Source organism: Onychostoma macrolepis, chromosome 02 (assembly GCF_012432095.1).
Source record: "Onychostoma macrolepis isolate SWU-2019 chromosome 02, ASM1243209v1, whole genome shotgun sequence".
In the NCBI taxonomy this organism is placed as follows: Eukaryota; Metazoa; Chordata; class Actinopteri; order Cypriniformes; family Cyprinidae; genus Onychostoma; species Onychostoma macrolepis.
In genome coordinates, this window is record NC_081156.1 from 19,312,250 (window position 1) to 19,328,025 (window position 15,776).

The 15,776-nt window shown below is 37.4% G+C and overlaps 1 protein-coding gene across 14 annotated transcripts in view; it reads left to right on the forward strand.

The window, feature by feature from the left end:
* The window catches only part of si:ch211-207d6.2 (sickle tail protein homolog), a 61,331-nt gene that overhangs the window by 31,853 nt on the left and 13,702 nt on the right, over positions 1-15,776 (forward strand). For 13 of the 14 annotated variants that reach the window (XR_009266868.1, XM_058750472.1, XM_058750475.1 and 10 more), the window contains exons 2-6: positions 508-788; positions 6,347-6,542; positions 7,906-8,104; positions 8,875-8,968; positions 14,863-15,653. Coding sequence is in view for 13 of the 14 variants with exons in the window: in XM_058750472.1 (XP_058606455.1) it covers positions 508-788; positions 6,347-6,542; positions 7,906-8,104; positions 8,875-8,968; positions 14,863-15,653 (1,561 nt within the window). In the remaining variant the exon portion in view is untranslated. Of the gene's footprint in view, positions 1-507; positions 789-1,988; positions 2,145-6,346; positions 6,543-7,905; positions 8,105-8,874; positions 8,969-14,862; positions 15,654-15,776 lie in introns of those variants that run through there. The other variant, XM_058750474.1, reaches the window with a different exon arrangement.

The following is a 15,776-nucleotide window of genomic DNA, read 5'->3' on the forward strand; positions in this document are numbered from 1 at the left end:
CAGTCCATTATTTACTGTTAACAAATACAACTTACAAATATGTTTTAAAAATGAATTCGTAAAACCTGATTTTTAAGAGTTTTGGTTTTCTCAGTTTTAGTTAATGCATGTGAGTAATAATGCTAAAAGTACACTACAATATATAAAACTGTGACTCATTGCTTTGTAGAAATGACCCATGATGCTGCGCAGTGGTTTGACTCCCCACTGGAGGGCCTCAATGCCATGCAGTCAGCCCGGGCTAATAATGAGCCATCACACTGAGTGCTCTGAGACCTCTTTTGGCAAGGTGCAAGCTGTTTATGGGAAACAAATGGCCTGTTTGTAGCTTTGCTCAATAATTGCTCTCTTGGCCAGCAGCTGTCCGACTCCAAGCCGGTCATTGCCTTGACTGTGTTGCTTATCACACTAATTAATTGCAGGTCTCAAGCCAAGTACAGCCGCCCACTGAGTGTCCCTATCTAATCTGTATTCCTTTGTATATTTTTTTTATGTCTTTAATCAAAGAGCCAGCAAGAAGCAACCAGAGGCTGTGCTCCCATGAGGATGTGGACAGCCACAGCAGAAAACAAAGCAGTGCAGACGAGAGCGAGCAGTCAGAACCCTGGTCCCCTCGCACCGTGCCAAGGAGACACACAGTAGGAGGGCCTCGCACTGCTGGGGACGTGATCGTCATGCAGTCCTACAACATGGACCACAAGAAAGAGGCCTTTCTTGAGCATTTGAAACAGAAGTATCCCCATCATGCTTCTGTCATTATGGGGCACCAGGAAAGACTCCGAGACCAGGTAAGCTCTGAAATATTCAAATCAGCTATTGGTAAATTTTTTTCTTTTTTTTTTTTCTTTTTTACTTGGGAAAATTGGGATTTTTAACATAAAAGTCAAATCAAAATAGCAACATCAAAAACAGATGGAAGCATATATGATAAAATAATAGCACAAAAAATATCCATCCATTGTTTTCTATGTAAATCATTACATTTTGTCATCATAGTCAATTAAATTCCATAACATGACATATTTCTATAAGCCATTGATCCAAGCCTTGCAAAAAGAAGAACTTTTACAGTTGGTTGAGCCCCTCTCCGCACGTTACCATTCATCTACATATCACATCGTTACTTTACTATGATCTACACATGTATAAGTGACTCTTGACAGATTAAGAAACACTGACATTTTTTTATTGCTGCTAGTTTCCGCTTGACATTTTCATTGTATGTTTGCCGGATGGATAAGTTTGAGTGGCGTTAGCTTGGATTGCAGGTTTATTTGAATGTATGCTTGAATAAACAATTAAAGTAATAAAAAGTGAAATAAATGTGAACAAATTGTTTAACATAGCCTATACCTTAAATAAATAAATAAGGTAGGCTAAATTGTAGGTATGTCACGTAAACATAAGATGTGAATGTATGTAATACCATGTCTTCTCCAGATGACTGCGCTCCCGTACAGATAGGCTATCCAAAGCTCTAGTATTTACAGCATTAGTAGTTGCCTTCAAAGGAAGCAGGTATAATAGCCTACAGCAGAACATACAGCTGAAGTGTGGGACGCGTGATGTAAGTGCGTTACCTGTGAGCGCGCTGCAACGTACTGACCGCCAAAACATCACTTGCGATTACTGCCGACAACGATTTATATATTTTATTTTATCAGTAGGCCTACACAAGTAGACAATACTGCAGAAAACAGCTATGTAGGAAAGGTTCTCGAAAAACGTTCATTTATGTATTCGCATAATACCGCGATTGACCAATAAGAATTAGGCCTGCCTATTCCAGAGAGTTGCGTAATATATTTTAATAGGTCTGTTTAATAATAAATATCCTCACCAACATTTTCAAAATTTAATGTCGCTAACTTGATTTAAGTTTTAGTAAACAAGAAAGGCACATTTCGCAACCACCTGGTTTCAATACATTTTTGTAGTCCAACAAGTCTTTCAGGTAAATTCATATAGGTGGGTGTGTCTGTAGACGCTGATGTCACGGCTTTCAAAGATCACTTCACTGCAGACAAACTTCTGCAGCGATCTGCTTCAGACACACTACCGGACTTGCTATTGACATTTATTATTTATTGTCTGGAATATGTCCTTCTTAGTGTGAAGAATCAAGGTGGAGGTTGTGCATCAAGGTATTGTAAATTAAACTAAAATGGCAATTGTTTTATGTCAGCAAGTCAGTCTGTGTAAACAGTAAGAAAATGTATGTTTATTTTACTTGTATCGTATAGGTTGTTTAATAGTTAACGTTCCTAATACCGTTAAACTAAATGAGGATCTTTTTAGCTAATGAATCAACGCATTGTCTTGTAGTAATGGATGTGTAAACTGCAGATGTAAACAGAGAAGTCGTCATACTGGTTCTTTTCTGGATCAAAATACTTAAAGTTATGCAAATAACTTCTCATTCGATATGAGAGTTATGAGATTCTGCTAGTTATCAGATTATGAGAAACTATTGCTTATCCATTTCAATGTACCCAAAATAACATGTACCATGGTAATATATTTGTATTTAAAGTACCTTGGAATACCAGGCAAATACCATGAAAGGGTACCATGTACCAGCATCTGATTCCATTGTTTGTGAACTGCCAGAGTACTTTCTGTAAGTTGCGTGTGTGTGTGTGCGTGTGTGGATTTTTCTTTTAACTCAGAGGTATCACTTGCACACCCAATAGCTGGTTTCTTTCAATGTAATGTGTCTGTCTCTTGATTTTTTTTTTTTTTTTTCTCAGCATAGTTTTGGTATGTTTTTTTCTGTGGCTGGGTTGAGCCATGAGTGATATCATATCATGCCCCTGGCACTGAATAAAACTGAAGCCCATCCAGCAGGAGGGAGTGTGTCTTTCATCCTCCTTTCGTTCTTTCTTTCTTCAATATTCTCCAGACCCAGAGAGAATGAGGTATGATTTATCTGACCCTGCCAGTGCGTTCAAAGACCTGGCATTAGACCAGCTCAGATGAAGCATGGTCTGTGGCCATTCATCTGCCTGTGATTAGAGGAGAGTGCAGTGAACCGTGCGAGCTGCTCCCCTCAAGCCCACCTTTATGCTTTAAACTGCTGTTTTCAGGCCTCTCTCGATATCCTGGCATTCTGCAGGTAACGCATTCTGACAATGTCCGAGTGTGAGCGTATGTCGGCACGGCTTGCTTGTGCATGTGGAATAGGTGTAAATTTGATCCCTGGTCTGCAGGGTGCAGTTGTGGCATCTGGATCTGGATAATCAGAGTACCACTTTCATCAAGTGTTAAGTACAGTGGCTGTTGTTTACTACTTGTTTTTTTTTTTTTTTTCCTTTTTGTTTTTTTTCAGGGTTATGCTTAAACAATCTTAAGAATGCGATCATATTTATTTTGTTTAATCCACACAATGAAATGTTTAACTTACAGTTGCATTATGCATGTCTAAAATGATCCCAGCTGTCATGCACCATTAATCTGGGCACAGTTCGATGCACTTTTTTTCAAGTGAACATAAAAGCCTATTATTTGCTCTTGTCGCGTCTGTGCACACCGGAGTGATTGTTAGTCGACTCACAATGCAACACCTGTGCAAAGATAACATCAAACTCATATTCATCACCTTCAAGTCTCAGCCTGGACCTTCAGAATGAAAGATTTCTGGATATGCCTCCTAGTGAATTGCCAGAGCACTGTTTTTCGTCAGTCAACATAGTTTTTGAGGTTTCTGGTATTGCCTGCATAATGGGCAAGTTCAGCCACCTCCATCAAAGCCATCGAAAACAATTTGTGCATTCCCTAAGAATGAATTCAGTGTAGGGATATGAAGATGTGGTGAATCTGGTGTCAGTGCAGCTGTAGCATGCAAAAGTGAAGCTGAATGCGTTTTTGGGCCGTTCACACAGAATGCGTTTTTGCAATCCACTGTGCTGCTTTTCCATTGTTTTTGAATGTAAAGATGCTCTAGAAAGATGTCTTTGACCATTGGGTTTGCATCTTGTGCCTTTTGCAGTCTCGCTCATGACATGATGCTCTAAAAATTTAATTACAATTCAATTACATTTCCCAGTGTCTCCCATTTTGGATTCCACAGCACTGCTTTTTCATTGTTTTTCTATAAAAACATGCATTGATGGATGTCTTTGACCGTTGTGCTAACATCTTTTTTGCAATGTCTTGTGCATAACACAGCATTCTAAAAATGTGTCTCTCAAGTTAAAATGTCAACTTTTAAAAAAATGTGTCTCTGGACCTTGAATGTTTTTTTGTTTTGTTGTTTTTTTGCATTCCACTGATCTGATTTCCCATTGTTTTTCTGTGAAAATGTGTTAGACGGAAGTGTTTGACTGATTCACCCATGTCTCACATCTATTACAATGTTTTGCACATGACACACCACTAGAAACATGTTGCTTAAATGAAAAGATCAACCTTCTTACATTATCCTCTATTCCATTGCTCTGTGTCTCGCATTTTTAGACGCAAGACCCTTTTCTAACACTTTTTAAAACTTAAAGGTACAGTTTACATGGAACACATTTTGCATTCATACTTTTCCATTGTTTTCTATGTAAACATTTGCTAGATGGATGTCTTTACATATTGCATGTTTTGCAACATCTCGCTCATGACTCGCTCAAGTTCTTTAACTTTTAAAAAAGTAAAGTTTTTTTTTAACTTTAAGCTCAAACTTTTTTAAGCTCAAAAAACACATTCTGTGTGAATCACCCCTTAGGCTAAAGCGGTTATGACCTTTCTCTTTAGTATCAACTTGCATACAGCATGTCTTAGAGATTTTTGCATTTTTGCACAGACTACTGTCAGCAGAGATCCTCCCAAAGGTACAACAGTATTTTTTTAGATTTGCATAACATAAGACCTAAAGATCGAAAGTGTCTGAGTTATACTTTGACTAGCACAATGGAGCATTGTTCGGTCAAAACACATTTAGAGCTCAAACTAATCTGTAGGGATGCACAAAAACTTTATAAAATGTACGAAAGAATGGTTTGATTTAAATATAGTTCTGAAAAGGTGTTTACAGAAATGTTTCGAGACGCTTTCGGAAATGCCTGCGTCAAACGCGGAGTCTAAGGTGTAATTGTGTGCTTCTGTCCTGACCTCATAATTGCGTTGTCACCAAAACCACAGTGGAAAATGAAGCAGCGCAGTATAGAAGGATTAAGTTCCTTGGGGTCATGCAGGGTGGTAATCTGGCAGGCGTGCATGTCAGAGCAGGTCAGTTTGCATGCTTCCGTTACGATGAGATGCAGTCTGACTCAGTATCTGTGGCCTTCTGCCTGTCGCTTCTTTCTGTTGCCGAGAAGGAAGAAATGACTTCCAGCCTCAGGGTGAAAGCCCATCCTTTGAGAACATACACATCATCTATGTCTGCTGTCTGTATAGGCCCAAAAATGTGTGGTTGTATTGTGAGGACAACCACGTAGATGCACTTTGGTCTTTGAATATAAATAGGCTACAAAGGATAATGTCTGTGCCAGAGCACACTAATTGGTCTTTGTGCTTTCACTGCTTTTGTGTCACTGGAGATAAATCACTCCATTTTCTTTTTTAGTGTGAGCTAAATTATATGACTGAGCCATAATTGACTTGAAGACATGTTGACGATTTTATGTCCACGTGTCGTGAAACAGAAAAGGAGCGAGATGACTACCATACCTTCTTTTTATTTGGTAGTCACCTTTGTCATGAGTAGATCATTGTTTTGAGTTGATCTCTTTCAGGCACATGAATGGCAAGTGTGATTGAATAATAAATGAAATATTTTAATGACTTTTTTTTGTTCTCTCAGGTATTGATTGTTTAGTGAATAGAGCTGTGTCTGTCTATTTAGTATCCCTCCACAATTCATCTCTGACCTTTCTATGGCCTTTTATTGAGCATTAAAGTTTATGACGGTACCATACTGCTCACATCTTGACATTCAGAATGCACAGTTAATAAATGTATAAATCTTTTCCAAATGTTTACTAGTTCAGATGCTACCCAAGTGTGTTTTTAGTGTGTAAAACTAAAATTATTAATTGAAATACAGATAAAATAAAAGAAAATATAAATATTAAATGATAAAAGTTGTCTTGGTGATGTTTAAGTACTAAGATTACTAAAACTGAAAAAAGAAGAAAAAACTAATAAAAAATAGCAAAAGCACATAACAAAATTACTAAAACTAAAATTAAAATGTAAACTAAAAATTAAAGCTAATTCAAAATATTAATAAATAATGCTAAAATAACATAGGGTTAAATTATTCAGACAAAAATACTGTCTTTTGTGAAGTGCTTGATGTTAGATTCAGTTCTGAATGATCTGTTAACCTCTTTTTTGATCATTTTGTGTTGTATTGTAGATCAGGAGTTCTGGGCACAGTGTAACCCCTCAGCCTGCTGTAGGGGAGCCGGGGGAGCATCTCTCTTTGGCCTACCTTGAGTCTTTGGAGGCCATGTCTGAGGGAGAAGCCCCCTCCGCCTTCACCCGAGGCAGCCGCTCCCGAGCGAGCCTCCCCGTGGTCAAGTCAAATAACCAGACCAAGGACAGGTCATTAGGTAAAGTACTGACTCGCTGTTTTTGAGTTTTTAACTCGTGGGTGTGATTTTGATTTATTTGTCCTTCCCACATTATGGTTTGTATTAATATTAATGAGGTTACAAAACAAGTTTGTCAAAATTAAGGCAGGTTATGTCAGATAATTAAGAGAATTTTTATTGCACATTTAAAGGGATGATCTATATATCCTTGTTGTTATTTTAAACACAATATTTGAATATTATAATTGAATTCTTACTTAAACTTCTTTACAGATTTCTTTGTTAAACAGTGTGTAATATAAATTCTAACACATTGTGAGAAAGTGCCAACCTTTGGGCATGTCAGACCAAATGTTGACGCCATTTCTAAATTCTTGCTATTTTGCCAGCTGGCGTATTGCAGTGTTTTTTGTTTTTCAAAAAGCAATAATTTCATGAATAGTAGATACTAGTGCAGTGTACAAATTATATATGCGACAAAATCTTAAGTGTCAGATATCACCTGAAAGCTGAATAAATAACCATTGATGTATGGTTTGTTAGAATAGGACAATATTTGGCTGAGATACAACTATTTGAAAATCTGGAATCTGAGGGTGCAAAAAAATCCAAATATTGAGAAAATCGCCTTTAAAGTTATCCAAATGAAGTTCTTAGCAATGCATATTACTAATCAAAAATTAAGTTTTGATACATTTACGGTAAGAAATTTACAAAATATCCTCATGGAACATGATCTTTACTTAATATCCTAATGATTGTTGGCATAAAAGAAAAATCTATAATTTTGGCCCATACAATGTATTTTTGGCTATTGCTACAAATATACCCCAGCGACTTAAGACTGGTTTTGTGGTCCAGGGTCACATATATAAATGCATGCATACAGCGGTTTCAAATTGACTTTTAGGATTTCACTTTTTGGAAACATTCTTGAGGTGAATGTGCAAAAACTGGGCATTCTTTCACTTTAATTGGTACATTTAGATGTAAATGTAGGTATACTTTATTTGTAATAAAACCTCTATATCTGTTCATACATGTTTAAACATCTGGTTTATGTTACAGCTAGAGAGCAAATTTTACCTTTTGCTCCAAATATTTCAAATTATATGACAAGAAAATGCTTACACTGCATTCCTCCCAAACCCCATTTGGGCTGTCTCAAGAGAATAATTTAATGGAGGGTCTGGGACAGAATGCAGTTGTCACCATTTACCACTGGTACCCTTATTAGCCTATGTGCTCTACTGTATGCATTTAAGATATATTTATACAGCTTTTAGTCATTCCATACTTAACTCATCTCCAAAGTACTGCAGAAATCTTATGTCTTACACATTGTGCTAGTATTAATCTCTTATATTTGCTTTATATTTAGGTGTCCTCTACCTGCAGTATGGAGAAGAGACTAAACAGATCCGAATGCCCAATGAGGTGACGAGTGCAGACACCATCAAGGCTCTGTTTGTCAGTGCCTTCCCTCAGCACCTCACTATGAAGACACTGGAGTCCCCCAGCGTGGCTATATACGTCAAAGATGACATGAGGAATATGTACTATGAGTTGACTGATGTCAGGTGCGTGTCTCTTGTCATTGTCAGACTTTATTATGCGTGAATTTTTTCATGAATTTAAAAAGTGTAACAAACAACGTACAAAATCTTAGATTGTTAAATATCGCAAAAATATCACAGCCTTTCCCTTTTACAGTGTGCTTGGATTTAAGTACAGAAAATTGCAGGCAGTGCTCGATTTTAAGTGCATTCAAACTGTTGGGTGACTCCCTTTTCCACACCCTACTCTTCGCTGGCCTGCGGCTTGCTAACAAGTCAGCAGGAATAGAAAGAGAGCATGATCAATCTGTTTTCTGTGTGTGTGTGTGTGTGTGTGTGTGTGTGTGTGTGTGTGTGTGTGTGTTATTCGGCACAGGATGGGCTTGGTTTTTTAACAAGCGTTATAGTTATGAGGAAGGAGCTTGTGTTGACACGCTTCTAACCTTTGTGTCGCTGTGAGCTGCAGCTCATTGTAGTAACGCTCTGTTCTGCCTCATTGAACCTGAATTTTCAAGTCTTATTTACACCAACACTTTGGATTTCACATCAAGAAAAAATATATACATCAACATTCAAATGTTTGGGGTCAATATATAAATATTTCATTTTATTTTTTTAAGAAATTAACAATTTTATTTTGCAGGGATTGATTACATTTATCAGAAGTGACAATGAATATTTAAATGCTCCAAAAATTGTATTTCACTTAAATGCTGTTCTTCTGAATTTACTATTCATCAAAAAATCACAAAAATATTAAGCAGCAGAATACATTAAAAAAAATTTATTTGCAGGAACGTCACATCGCACTCTTGCCTGAAAGTGTATCACAAAGACCCAGCCCAGGCCTTCAATCACAACGCAAGAGCCAACAATGGAGAAATTAGGGTGAGTGACAAGAGTGTGACTGCAGTCCAACTGAACTGTCCCATTATTTTTACTCTTCATGTTCAACTCAAAAATCATTAACTCAGAAAGCTCTTGTGCTTTTCAACACCATTTGCAGCTGGTGTTGACAGGTGGCAGGACCCTAAAGGTTAAGGCTCTACATCTGTTGTTTAGAGATCAAATTTTGAGGCAAATACTTGCCACACCCATTCATTTTGGCAGGGGGCCCACTGATTGGTCTCTCCACTGTTGTACAATTATAATATGCGATCACCTTTAGCAAAACAGGTCATCTCTGCTGAGATCTTTACTGTATGTCAAAGGCACAATAGTATTCGCCATGCTGCGTTAAAGTGATTTGTTTGTCATCAGGAATGTAGATAATGCAGAATTATGGCAGCGTCTCTGGAGACCAATGAAGCTATAAATACATTTTAAAAAGCCAAACAATGTCTGTTCCTTATCTCATTATGCAACAAATGGAATTTGATTTGAGCAACAGATTTAATTGGAACCAAGCTCTAAGCATCTTGCTTTCTAATCAAACCCATCTGCTTTCCATGAATCCATGCATATAAATGTATGATACTGACGTACAAATGTAGGATAACGTTATTCATGTTTAATATCACTTTAGCTACTAGAGTGATATTAAGTTTTGAAATGCATAATAGTGCATAAAAAATTTAAAAAAATATTCATTTCAGGCCAGAAATTTACTCATAGCATCCTATCTCCAACAGGATGAGTTACACATTTAAGAGCTGTTCTGCTGTGGCGTAATTTGGTTTATCTAATTATAAGCACTTTGGAGAAGACTACACTGTCTCCAGCTATCTCATCCATATCTTGAGTTAAGCGGGGCATGGAGGACTAGGAAAAGGATAATTCAAAGCCAGGGCTGAAATTCCTGGGCCGGGTGTGGAGATGAACTGAGGTCAGGCTCTCAGGAGAGCACGATAGCGGATGCCTCTGACCTTGTAGTTCTCAGCTTTAATGAGAGTGCAGAAGGGACCAGCTCCTGTCTGCACCACCACACCACCCACAACGCAAGCAGCCTGCTGTTTAGCTAGGCTTATGTGTTCTTCATAACAACATCTAGTGCGGAAAACAGTAGCTAGATGATACACAGCTTTATATTTTATTTCAGTAGAACATATTTTATATTTTACTAAAATTTTAAATAATTTTAAAATTTTATCTTTATATTTTACTATATCAGTAGAACAGACCCACTTCAAACCCAGTGCAACTAACTTGATTTTGGATTTTTTTGAAATATTTTCTTGAGCATAGTCTGTTCAGAAGAATGAGTCTAGACTAGGGATGTGCGAAACTGCATATTTGCAAAATTGGCTAATCAGCAGTTGGTCTGAACAACTAGTCCACTAGTAAGCCCTCTATAATTTGGCTGGCTCAGGGATATGTCCACCTGACTCCAGTCAAGCTTTTTTAAAATAGGATTATTAATATCCATATTGTTATTGTTACAGAAATTGTCATTAATTGAAATAAAATATGCATATCAGACAAAAATCTTTATAAACTTTAAAATGAGAAATGATGCCTAACTGCATACTGACTTAAAATACATGATGAAGTACCAAAATTACTTTAAACTTACTACGTCTGTTATAAATTAAATCTAAGTATGATATTAAAAACTAAAAAAATTAATGAGAAATTTTATATTTAATCTAAATTTGAAATGAAAGCTGAAAATATGAAAATAAAAGCTATTTCAAAATATTATATAATACTAAAGTAACGTGGATAGATATTCTACAAAAAAAAGGACTAAATAGCCATGACTTTTTATTGCACATAACTGTCATAGTTGTGCATACAGGGTTACCACATTCATGAAAAACCTGGAAATATCAGGGCATTTTGAAAAATGGCTGGAAAATTGCTCAAATCTTTTAAAAAGTCTTTAAAATTTCTGTAGCAAATATATTTAGCTCTCCGTTATTCAAGTTTAGCCTCCAAAAGTGTTCCAAAGGTGTGGAAACCCAAGGCATAATAACAGAAACATTGTTCACAGAAACATATTTCACAAAGGGTTTTAGCGTTATGTTTTCACACTAAAGCTAAAACTAAATCAGCGAAATGTTGGATTTTAGTCCCTTTAAAGCACTGCCACTAAGTATATTAAAACTAAAAAAACATATAAACTAGTCAACCTCATTAATCGCTAACAAGTTGACCAACTCAATCACAGAAGGAAGTGCCTATACACATGTTCCATTTTCCTGTCCTTCACAGCTGGAATTGCCAACCTGCCACTCCCATTTTATCTCTGCACAGTGTGTTTGCATGTGTCAATTTGAGTTCATGGGACAATAAGGTCTGTGCAAAAACACTGCTCTCTGGCCACACGTTGTGGTATTGGGAAACCATTTTCCCACCTAAACCAAATTTTAGATTAGTGGGATGATAGGAACTAGAAAAACAAATGGATGTGTAAAACAAGTCCTCTGAGAGCGTGAGAAAGCAAACATGCACAGACACGTTTGTTGATGTGATGCACTTATTTTGAAGGATTGCAAAAATGGACCCATTTTCTCTAATGTTTGGGCCTGATGATATATTGGCCTTTCATTTTAGCTGTTTGTATATCTTTTGAAAGTTGAAGCTCGTCCTTCAGACACATAATTTATAGACCCATGTACAGTGTTGCTCTGTGAATTCGCTTCCCCAGGTGCTTAGCATTACTTCTGACATGTGGCAAGCTAAAGGTCCTAGACTTTTGCGTTTAAACATGCATGTCTGTAGTACATTTGGTTCCTGTGGTCGCATGCGAAATATTAAGCTAATTTTATGGAGGTCTTTATGTACACATTGAAAGAAGACACCTATTGTGAGCTTAGATAATACAATAATGAAACGATGGCTGCACCTGTTTAAACATGCCTGACTCAGTTTGGGTTGTCCTTCGTGAGAACTTAGTCTATTTCTAACAGCAAACTCCTTTAAAGAAATCTTTAAGAAGCAATGACAGACAGACTTAACTCTTAGGTATTTTATTTGAAGCAGCTTGTATTGTCTTGTCAGTCATTTGATACAGTTTTCAGGATATAAGCATTCAGTCAAATCATCAACCAAATACATTAAGTGCAATTATAATTTTCTTGGTTTCTCTTATAAATGTGGTCTGAAACTAGACCTGAGGTTATAAGGACAGGTTTGGAGAATGTTGATCGTCTTTAAGCTAATGCAGAGGGTGTTGGTGCTCTGAATGGTGGGTAATTCACCTGCACGCACGCTCTGTCTGTGGGCTTTATTACTGCACGCTTAAGCATGACCACTGTACAAAGACAGGTCTGGGCAGGGCTATTGTCTGTGCTTTTGCACTGGTTCCATCTTTTTGTTCATATCTGTGCACTTGTCTAAACATAAATCATATCAACACAGTCATACAATACAATTTTTGTTTTTAGTGTCCTGCTTTGAAAACTTCTCTGTGAAGATTAATCATTTACGTGACAAATATGTAATAAAAAGCTCCTTTTCATTCAATTCAAAGATCCTTTTCATATCCATTGACCTTCTTTGAGAGTTGTTTACCGGCAGTTTTCAGCTGGCGGGATGGCGTTTTGAATAACATGGTCACGGACAGCCAGAGGAAACAAAAAAAAACAATGCAATCTAAATAAGAAAATGCAACTGACCATGTAATCTTGCACAGTTAGAGCAAAATGCATAGCTTATCAGCTTTTAAAAGGGAGGGGGAAATGTTTTCTATACATTTTGTTACTGGAAGCAAAGGTTGTGGGAACAGTTAAACTTTACAGTATTTTGGCACAAATATATCTGTTGCTTGGTTGAAACTAGCCAAACTAGACTGATTCCAAAACCGGGAGCAAAAACATGCAAAGAGCCATGAGCAGTAGTACAAATCTAAGATAATACAATCATATATATATAATAAGATAATAAAGCACCAACCATGATGTCTTTTATGCAGTGAATAAATATATTAGTCATGCACCAAAATATCAGAAAACAATGAGAGACGGTTTGTTGCTAAAGAACTTCCCTACGACTGGTTTCATTTATCAACAGAGAAAATGATACCCAGAACATCAGCTACACAACTGCACAAATTTAATTACTAGGGGTGTGCGATATGACGATTTTTGATCTTGGACGATAATAATGTCTCCACGATCTGCTTTTGAAGAATATCGTAGTATCGTGCTACAGCGCATATTCTATCAGCTGCAGTTCTTATTCCTCCGTCTCAATATACTGTACATTATTCGGATCTGCTTTAAAGCCTTGCTGGTTAAATGTTTTATTCATGCGTCGGTCTGACGTGTGCTTTTTCTGAGCCCGTACACCCGAAGCGCGTGCTAAAGCCTGTCAAAAAGCGCCTGATTACTGAACTAAGTTATCTTGTGCACTAATACTGTCAAAACACACAAGGTTTATGTATAGACTCCGTTGCTTATGTCTAAAATGAGTAAGTAAACAGCTGAGAGAAAACGGATGCTTGCAGGTCTTAAAGGGGCAGTACTGAACATGCTGCCGACTGTCATTAAAGGGATAGTTCACCTTAAAATACAAACCTGTATTAATTTTTTTCTTGTGCTGAACACAAAAGAAGATATTTTGAAGAATGTGGGTAACCAAATAGTATCTGGTCCACATTGACTTTTGATAGAAGGAAAAAAAAATACTATGGAATAAGTCACTGGGGACCAGCAACTGTTTGGTTTTCCATGTTCCTCAAAATAGCATTTATGTTTAGCAGAAGAAACTCATTCAGGTTTAAAGAAACATTTGAGTGAGTAAATGATGGTATAAATATAAAACACTTTTTATTTTGGGGTTAATTATTCCTTCAATGTTAATAAAACACCAAAACACAAAGAGAAAAATCACTCACTACTCTTGACTGAAAAACGTTAATACAGTTGATTTAATAGGAATCAATCTATATAGTGTTTTATTTTTATATTTGTTGATTCAATTTCTCGAATGCTCCTGCTAAATACACCTATTGTACCTGAAAATAAAACACTGTTTTATTTGTATAGTATGTGTATTTGTAATGTGTATCTTTGTTCTAATTTTTTAATAACAAAGATAAAATAATGACAAAGATTTTTATCTTCGCCCACTTTGGCCTAAATATCCGCCATTCTTTTTTAATATTTTTGTTACCTTGAAAGGTTTTGTCTTTATAATAGGGAAATTAGTTTGGCTGTAATGCTCAGACAACTTGCAAAATAGTAAAACCAACATGACAAAGAATCGTGATAAAATTGTGAATCGTGATTTTTCTTAAAAATATCGTGATATTAAATTTTTGCCATATCGCCCACCCCTACCCTAACTTTATTTTCAGTTTCAGTTTTCAGCTAAATGAAAACTTTAATTTTGGTTTTGTAAAAAAAAAAAAAAAACATTTTGGTGCTTCACTTTACATGTTAAAAGGAATTTTTAAATAATAATACATTTTATTTTTGGATTTTAAGGACATTTTTATTGGTACTTTTTGACTTTTTGATTGCCACTTGATGTCGCAGAACCAGTTGATGACCTTTATTTGACACTTTTTCTTTCTTACAAGTGTTACATATACATTACAAACACATTTTACTTGAATCATTTATGTATAATGCATTATAAAAGTAGTTTTAATGCATTAATTATGCATTATAACACTTATCAATTCATTGTTACACCATGCATTTTAAATTCGATCATAATTATTCACAGCAAGATATATTGTATCACAACGCACATTATGAATAATTATAATGCATTATACCCTTTAGTAACCCTTTATAGTGCATTATACACAAAGGCTTTAAGTAAAGTGTTACCACCTGTTTTTTTTTTTTAACCCAAATTCTCTCTGATATGCTTTTTCGTTTTATCCATAGATCACAAGAGAGCGGCTCTACAGCGGCAGACAGCAGCCGGGAGGCCAAAGCCCAGTGCACACTCTGCCTCACAGTCCCATACATTCAGTCCAGGGCTCCATGTCTCCTCCTACACCTCGCTCCATGCCCTCATCTCCTTCCAGGATCCCTTTCGGCCACTCTGTTGCCATGCCCGGTGGCGCTACCTTACCCAGGGACCGTATATCCAACACGCCCCCAAGTCGCTCTATCACACCCTGCTCCAGTGCCATCCTGGAACGACGTGACGTGAAACCAGATGAGGATCTGAGCAGCAAGAGCGTCCCTTTGTATTCAGAAGCGTACGGTTCACCTGAGGGCAGGCTCAGCGTCGCCTCATCGCAAAGCAGCCATACTGGAGACGTCCCGGACGGGGCGGCGTACATCCAGCACCGCTCCACCGTCAAGTCTGTAGGTGCATACGCAGATGGCCAGGATCTGCAGCACTCCCTCTACAGACAGAAATCTCGCAAGTACAGTGAGAGTCAGCTCGCCACCATGGGCTCCAAAACACCGCCTGCTTCTCCTCACAGGGTCAATGAGGTCAGAATGATTGACATGCTCCCAGGCCAAAACTCCCACATGCCCTCTCAAGGTGTGGCGGCGGAAAGCGCATCACCTGTGCGAAGATCTTTCCGCAAGGACAATAATGGGGCCGTGGAGGTGGCGACCAGGGTGAGAGGCAATGTGGCCTCCCCTGTTTTCGCCGACCTTCCGCCCAGTCACGGAGAGAGGCCGTTTCAAGGACACGTGGCAGCTGGAGATCCTCAGAGGTGAGACTTTTTAAATTCCCTGCAGCTTGCTGTGTTGTGAGACAACACAAAATGTGTTTTAGACACATGGTGCTCATGTGTGCATATATTCTATTCTTTTCTATTATATTAAAACAAGGATAT